This window comes from Ziziphus jujuba, chromosome 7 (assembly GCF_031755915.1).
Source record: "Ziziphus jujuba cultivar Dongzao chromosome 7, ASM3175591v1".
NCBI classification, from domain to species: domain Eukaryota; kingdom Viridiplantae; phylum Streptophyta; class Magnoliopsida; order Rosales; family Rhamnaceae; genus Ziziphus; species Ziziphus jujuba.
In genome coordinates this window covers 2,754,701-2,763,552 of record NC_083385.1, presented here as the reverse complement: position 1 = coordinate 2,763,552, position 8,852 = coordinate 2,754,701, and the positions used below count along the sequence as shown (strand labels likewise).

General features: G+C 33.4%; 1 protein-coding gene across 1 annotated transcript; it reads left to right on the top strand.

The window, feature by feature from the left end:
* The first annotated feature begins 3,442 nt into the window (after positions 1–3,442).
* Positions 3,443–7,792, top strand: LOC125423831 (rho GTPase-activating protein 3). Its single transcript, XM_048479385.2, has 6 exons — positions 3,443–3,631; positions 3,725–4,237; positions 5,355–5,475; positions 5,570–5,689; positions 6,259–6,489; positions 6,922–7,792. The coding sequence occupies exons 2-6, from the start codon at positions 3,732–3,734 to the stop codon at positions 7,465–7,467; spliced, it is 1,524 nt and encodes a 507-aa protein (XP_048335342.2). The 5' UTR covers positions 3,443–3,631; positions 3,725–3,731; the 3' UTR covers positions 7,468–7,792.
* The last annotated feature ends 1,060 nt before the right edge of the window (positions 7,793–8,852 follow it).

Sequence of the window (8,852 nt, the reverse complement as noted above, 5' to 3'; positions counted from 1 at the left end):
ATATTTTATAGAGCTTCTAAAGGTTTATATTAAATAGACATACTTTTCAATTCCATGAAAAATCAGATTAAATACAACTCCTTTTTAGTGGATTTTAAGTTTTCATGGACGTTGGTTTTCACATCGCTTTTCTCAGCGCCCTTTGCGAGCATGATCTACAGGCCTCGCCTATTACCAGAGAGAACAAGTGTCCAGAAACTTTTGTACGTAAGCGTATAGATAATGTAAAACAAGGGGACATGTGATAACTGTAATAATTGGATATTATGTTGATGATTCTTGTAAGATCAATATTTATATAGTTAATTACATTTTAATATATTTAATTTGTTGTAATTTGCAATTTAAATTTTTAATTTTTTAAAAATACTGATTTAAATTTTAAAATTTTCAATTTATTATAGACAATTCTAATTCTCAATTTTACTAAACAATTGTTAATCATTTTGTTCAAACTTATTTTTATAATGGAAGGAAAGCAGCAGAGTTAATAAGGAAAATAGATTATAGTGTTGATGGTGGACAAAACTATTACTAATTTATTTGGTTAGATTAGGAGTGAATTAATTTGTAAAAAATTTTAAAATTAAATATCTAGATTATTATTTTTGAAAATTAAAAATCTAAATTAAATTAAATGTTTAAATCAGTACCTTGAAAGTTAAAAATTTAAATTGAAAAACCTTCAAAACCGATAATAACAAAATAAAATTAAATGATATTTTCATTGTGATATTATTCGCATTGAAAGGTTGAAGTTTCTGTACACTGTAAGCTACATTTATGAAGTAATAAATTTCCAAAGCATTATAGATTAAAGAACTATTTTCATTTTTTGTACAAAGTTTAATTGTAAAATCATTTAAAATATACTTTCAATTCTAAGATTTTGTCAAATTTAAGTGAAATTCTTCACCCCTTTAATTTGCAATATAATGCAATTGCCAAAAAAAGGGGGGAAAAAAAAGGAAAAAAAAAAAAGCTACTACAACAACTTCCACGTTATGATCACTGCATTGTCTTTTTCTGGACCACTGATCCGTTGAACGAATATCTTTATGAGGTTTATGCATTATCTAAACGTCATTCTAATTCCTGTATCCAACATAAACGAAATCTTTTTTTGGTATATTCATAAAAAAATATATATTTTTTTGGTGAAGCTAACATAAACAAATTATTAGCATATATAATTGACAATATTCACAAATAACAATTAGTAAACTAAATTAAACTAGTAAATTGAGACCGGAAAATTGAATAAAGAATTCAAAATTAGACGACATATATATACCAAATACAATTATGAAGTAATTGATTAATAATTATTTAATAACTTCTCAAATTATATTTAACCCATAAATAGATTCGTGACTTTTAAACTTACCAAATATAATTATGAAAATCATTACAATTATTTAACAACCTGTGATTTTAATTGTTTAAACTTATTAAATACCATATATAAAATAATCAATTAATTTTTAATTTTTAATGAATTGGGGAAGAAAATCTTAGCACAATGCCTTGAACCAGATTATCATAAACGATCATTCACACTTGGGATATATTGAAAAAAAAGAAAGAAATTTAAGTAATTGCTTTTAAATCATTGATATCTTGCAAACCCAATTAGGAAATTTTGTTTATCATGCATCAATTTGCTTATCTATAAGAAAAATATCATTTTGATGAAACTCATTAAACAAAATCAAAGAAAATGTTTTTGTAAAATGCATACCAAACAAATCTAGGCTTTTTCCGACGTGTATAAAGTATACACGAAGGGATAATAGTGAGTCTTACATGCAAATGGGCGTTACATGGATGATGATGGCTTTTTAGGTATCCAAGCGTATGTAGTAGTTTTTGAAGCTTAAATATGCCAGCTTAAATATGCCATCTATTTGGCATAATTTACCATTTGCCAGAAAGGTAGAGGAGCTTGTTGTGCCCACAAAAAGAGCTTTTGGAGAAACTCTGGAAAACAAGAAAGGAACACGCCATGTGCCCATGTGATTCCTTGTGGGTTTGGCAAAGCAAAACACAAAACAGCTAGACAAACACAGATTCTGATAATAAATCCAAAACCTCATTTCCAAAGCTAAGTTTTTTGCTGTTCTGCCAAATATGATTGAATTGATACCCAGTTTGACAGAATCTCCATCCTTCAAAGTAAATAGTTATCTTTTGCAATTATTCGGAAAAAAGAGAATTCTGTAATTTGTTTATACTGTCTCATTGGAAAGGGGATGAGGGATCATCCAGAGTACTAAAAAGGGCAAGGGCGGCATCTAAAGCATGTGGAATTGATGGGAAACTATCAAACAGATAAGGAAGTGTCACTATTAGTGTGGGATGTGTAGGACACTATGTTGGTATGATAATTTAATATTCTTATTGTTAAGCATCTGCACACATTGTACTAACATGAAGGGAGAACATGAGTAGGACTAAAGTAATTAATGAGATACACTGGGTATAATCAAATCTTCAATAAACTTATATATTTCTCTGCTACAATACTATATATTATATAACGTTTGGTCAAGGCCTCTATGCTTCCTTAATTGCATCTCATTAACACTCTGTTTCGCACCTTCGAATTAAATAATTTATCATAAACTACTTACTTTTAAGCGCGAAAATCATACAAATTTCTCCATTAGAAAAGGAAAAAAAAAAAAAAATTTCATGAAGCAGAGTATTTTTTGGGACCAAATGCAGAATTTGTGTTGAATTGAAAAACCTTTGTTTTTTTGTTCCATTAAAATCTATGCAAAGATTCTTCAAAATAGCGCCAGTGTACCTTGTAGATAGACTCGTGCATAATTTGCAACACACATATTATATCAAATAAATAAAAGCTTCAATGCTAATTTTCTAAAAGCAGATTTGTCTCATCAATGAATCGTATGGATAGCAATAAGCACCGATGTTTTGCCATTTGATAAGACAAACGACAAAATTTTCTTGGGTACTTGAAAAGTAGAATTATTCACCACAAAGTAATATGGAAAGTGGATAGATCTTTCACATAGAGAGCAAAAGGGACCCATGTTCATGGATTGTGAAATTCAACCATGTCTGGACGTGAAAGAAAAAGATAAAAATGTACAGTAGTTCACTCCTGAATACATTTCATTTTGACAGAACAATATGAAAAAACTTCCAAAAACATACACTCACTCACTCTTATGTGAGAGAGAGAGAGAGAGAGAGCGAGGCACTGTCCCGTTCTTGTTTGTCAAGTAGTAATTTTCATCTGACCGCATCTCCATTTTTCTTCACTTATCTGTCTTGTTGAATATACAAATAATAAATCAAAATAGTAAAGCAAAGGAAGAACGACAGCACCACCCCCACCCAAACCCAAGGAAGAATACAAACAAAAAGTGAAGCAAAATGTCTGCATCGCCCTTACACCATACCCTTCTCTCTCAACCCAACACTACTAATCTTACAAATCATTCATCATCCTCTCTCTCTCTCTTTCTCTCTCTCTCTCAAGCAACCTCCTTTTTCTACTATTCTTCCACCTCACCACTTCCTTTACCGCCAATACACCAAACCCAGCTCTACTTTCCCTCTAAATATTAATCCTTTTCCCTTTAACACTCTTTGTTTCATTGTATTCTTTTCCACCATACTCTTTCTATTTTTTTCTTTTTTTTGGTTTTTTTTCTTCGCTTTGGCTCACACCCATTATCTGTTCCTTACTTAGGAAGCAGATGACTCGGCTTTTCCGATCCAAATCTTGCGGTCTCGTGGGACTCACAGATTTCAACATGGCCCCTCCTTCTAGTCCATTCTTCAATAATAACAACGAGGACGACGATGAGGATGAAGACGACGACGAAGGAGGAGGAGGAGGAGGAGGAGTAGATAAAGAATTTGAAGAGGAGGGGGATGAGGATGAGGATGAGGTTTTGGATAACCCCATGTCCACCCCATTTATCAGTACCGGGTCTAGAGATAGTGGAAGCAATCAAGGTCGACATTTTCATGCACATGGTCAACACAACCAGTCTCCCATACTGGATGTTTTGGTGGGGGCTCTGAGGAAGTCTCTGGTTACGTGCAGCGTGGAGAGGGAGGACGTTGCTTCTTCCCTGGATATCAGCTGGCCTACCGAGGTGAGGCATGTTTCCCATGTGACGTTTGATAGGTTCAACGGGTTTCTGGGTTTGCCCAGGGAACTCGAGCCTGAGGTACCCAGAAGAGTGCCTAGTGCCAGGTGAGCTTCTTCTTCTTCTTTGAGTTGGTTGAAGTTGGCTGACTGGAATTTTGGGGTCTTTCGATTGGGCCGAATATCACTTTTATATATCTCTTTTTTGAGATAATGTGTGAATGTTTACACCCTTTTATTAGTTTGTGGAACCGAAAAGGAGCAAATTTAGACGAAAATGATTGAGCATCTTTGCAACTGTAAGTCGGTGTTTTATAAGGAAAGGGGGAAAATTAGTTACCGACATTTTATTGGACAAGGGAATTTGAAATGTCTATAAACACCTAAAATATTTCCCCCTTTCATTGATCCTGTCATCCACTATTATTATAATTATTATTGCGATTTTTCTTGTAAAACATGCATGCGAATTAAGAATTTAAGATCGAAGTTTATGTGGGATTGTTAAAATTGGTCTTTTTGATTCCATATTGCTTGTAATATTGGTTCTTGAAAGGATCTGATCATAGAGTTTGGACTGAAAAAATTGAAATTTTTTTAGGGGAGGTATATATATATACACACATATGATTCTTTAAGAATTGTTTAGATGATAATAATATGAGGCTTGGGAGCAATGGATCATTTACGTTAGGTAAATCTAAGTCTATGACTGAGATTGCTTTGCCTTTTTGCTGTCCTAAGAGCCTGGATCTCCTGCCTTATGCCGGCCTCTTTGAATTAAATTATCAGTGGTAGAAACGGTGGGTAGGTTGAGGAGGGAAACCAACACATAAGCAATTTCCTTTTTACTTTGTTTCATTTGGAGCATCTTAAAAGCTTCAGTGTAAAATTTTGGTCTCTTCTCTTTTGAAAGGTATTGGCCAAAATTTTTTTTTGTTGTCTGGATGAATATTGGATTTTTCTTGATAATTTGGCGTTCTTTGTGTCTCTGATTTGTTTCCATGGGCTAACTGTTTGCCAGAATCAATACTTCTGTGGAGGATCTATCTTGATTATTGTCTATATTGGTGTTGCAAGAAGCAATATTCTGTTTGATTGGTTGAATGTTCATCTTGCTTCAATCCAAAATTTTCTCGTTCCAGCTTCCTGCAGCATCTTTATTTTTGGGCTGAGCCTATACGATCCTTTTTATTAGCTTAATATTCCATTTTATTTATTTCAGTGTAAGCGTGTTTGGCGTTTCTGCCCAGTCAATGCAGTGTTCCTATGATCACAGAGGAAACAGTGTTCCTACAATTCTGCTCATGATGCAAAAGCGGTTGTATTCAGGAGGAGGCCTTCAGGTAAGTTTTCTTTCTAATATGAATTAGTTGATAAATTATTAAATACATTACTGATCAAAATTTGAAGTTTCATTCATTCATGTCATGCTTGAAGGCAGAAGGTATATTCCGAATCAATGCTGATAATAGCCAAGAAGAACGTGTTCGTGACCAATTAAACAGGGGTGTGGTGCCACATGGAATTGATGTTCATTGTTTAGCTGGTTTAATAAAGGTAAACATATATTATATATTCCAAGTTAAGCTTCTCCTTTATCTTTCATATATGTACCAAATTTATAGCTATGCACCTCCTTTTAGCGTGTTTGATCATGTTTAACCAAAAAGCAGACTTCCAATTGTCTCTTCAAACTTTTGAAGTGCCGAAATATGAATTCTTATAAGCCCTCTAAAATACAATTCATGTGTTAGTTTTTTCCTAGAAAAAATGAATGCTGGAATATCTAAGATATGCTGGAATATCTAAGATATGAGATAACAACCTGACAGCAAAAAATTGGCATTTGCATGATAGTTAGATTAGTGTATATAATTTGCAACCATTCTGTTAATTAAAACCTTAAACAAAAAAATCTATTTTAAGTGGTTCAACCATTCTGTTAATTAAAACCTTAAAAAAAATATATTTTATGTGGTTCCTCATTGATTTAAAACCTTTTTTCTTATATCATTGTTCTCTGAAGTCAGAACTATGATTTTCTGCACAGTTCTCTTTTCTCCTTTTCTTTTTCCTTTTTCTATTACTAACTCAGACGTTCTCTCCTGGCCTTCCCTGCTTTGTAGGCATGGTTCAGAGAACTTCCTACAGGAGTACTTGATTCTCTCACACCAGAACAGGTGATGCACTGCAATACAGAAGATGAGTGTGCAAAGCTTGTAATGTCACTTCCTTCTATAAATGCTGCATTGCTTGATTGGGCCGTAAATTTGATGGCAGATGTTGTGCAGCACGAACAGTTCAACAAGATGAATGCACGCAACATTGCCATGGTTTTTGCACCCAACATGACTCAGGTTTGTAAGCTTTTGTTTTGTTTTAACATGGTTGTGATTATTGTCTTTTTACATACAAGATGCCATTACTGATTGGAAAATGCCATGTGCCATGGGCTTCTAGTGATTCTGTATTAGTACAATTTGAGTTACAAAATGAGTCCTTTTTTATTTGATATATCAAATTTTGTTCTTTTTACCACCGACAAATTAACTGGATGATCCTTGACAGCTGGTGAAGAATTAATGTTCTACCCTGTAAATAATATAGGTAAAATGGCTTGCTGCCATTTGAAATGATCTATTCTGTTAAAATTGTTTGTTTCTAGCTGGGATTTACTAGTTGAATGGTTTACAGTGATTTTTAAGTTTTGTAATAATGTAAATTATGCAATGCTCTTAGTTTGCAAAGACACTGTTATACGCTGTGGACTAAACAAGTTGTTATTGCAGATGGCTGATCCTCTGACTGCATTGATTCATGCAGTGCAAGTTATGAACTTCCTCAAGACGCTGATTTTAAAGGTCCTGAGGGAGAGGGAGGAATCTGATACCAAGCCAAGCCTACTGTCAACATGCTCAAAATCTTTCAACCACAAGAGCGGCCCCATTACTTCGGATTCAAATAAGGCCAAAACCAGCAAGCAAAGTTCAGATGCTTGTGCAACAAGTAAACCTGCCAATGGTAACTCATTGAGAGCTGAAACTTTGGACTGCCAAGAAGGCGACATTGATGAAAAACTTTGGTGCTCTCAAATAAAGAGCGATGAAGAAAATAATGGAGAATCCAGTTCAGGTAGCAGCACACCTGAAAAGTATGCAATGGCAGAAAATGAATGTAGAGGCGGATATGAAAGTGGGGAGTGGCGAAGTTTGAGGGAAGGAGTTCGGAAGCTATGCAGGCATCCTGTGTTTCAGTTGAGTAAACCTGCTAATAAGAAGACTGCAAGCCTTGGGATTGTAAATACTCGGGGAGGAGGCGGAGAAGCTTGGGCATAGCATGACACTGCTGACAAGGTTGCATGGGTTTATATTTGGTATGAGTCTGATGTCGTTGAGCACTCTTGTTGTATTAGATATGTCTGTGGTTTTTTTTTTTTTGGTTGGTTTGTGTAGTAAATCAGATGTAAGTGTGTCAAAAATGTTTGGATAATTACTAACTAGATGTCCAGTGAAATGGTATATAGCAAGACTCTCTAAGGAACAAAGTTTTTCTTTTTTTGGTATGATTTAGTTCTCAACTTTGTTGTCGCTTAATAATAACAGTGTTTGGAGATTTTTCTTTCGAAAGAAATGAGGATTGGATCCCGTGAAATTTTCTGAACTTCTTTTCATGGCCGCATCTTTTCTTAGCCAATGCTGTATTTCTAATACATGTGAAATTAATTCACATTTTCAAGATTTTTATTTCTATTTCTATTTTTACGTTTATTTTTATTTTTTTGTCATTTAAGTTGCAGCTTTCATCTCTTTTGAATCCTCTCTCTCTCTCTCTCTCTCTCTCTCTCTCTCTCTCTCTCTCTCTCTCTCTTATGCTCTAAGAGATTTATTTATTAAAAAAATTGAACGGGAAAAGAATAAAAATTAAAAAGGGTTAATTACATTTAATATCTTTTAATTTTTAAAATTTTGCAATTTAGATCCTATATTTAAAACCTATCATAATGAGCCCTCTATTTTTTATTTAGTACACATTGATTGATTAACATAATGCTGACCTAATGGTAATTGTTTAATATGATATTTTTAAATTGTATATTTTAGAGCATACAAATCATGTTCATTGTTATCAATAAAAAAATAATAATAATTGAAAAGATAAGGGTAGAGATTATATATATATATATATATATATATTTTGGGAAGTGGATCAATGAGTACCAAATAAAAAATAAAGAGTTCAACATGGTAAGTTTTGTCAAGTTAATTCAGTTAACATGCTTCTTACATTCAAATCTATAAACATCCCCCTCCCTTTTAAATTTGTATTTGTTGTAACAATTAAAAAAAATATAATAATGAATTTTAAAATCTAGGTTTTAAATTGCGAAATGCTGAAATTAGTGTGTATTAAAGAGCTATTACGTCAAACAAAAATATAAGGATGTTTCAGCGCTGCTGCATTGTAGAGATACTAATATGTGAAACCCCAAACAGATATTTATTTTTAATTTGGGTCGGAGCCCAAAGAAAAGGTTCAGGTGTTATGTTATTGACCCAGTGATTGGCCCAGATTACACCTTGCAAAAAGCATGAGCCCAGAAGAAGGCTTAAAGCCCGACAAAATAGCCGAAAAGTCGTAATTGGGCTTTTTATGCACGTAAAAGTATTGATGCTGTTTACTCCATACGCACATTCTCTGTTTTTGATTCCATTGCACTATA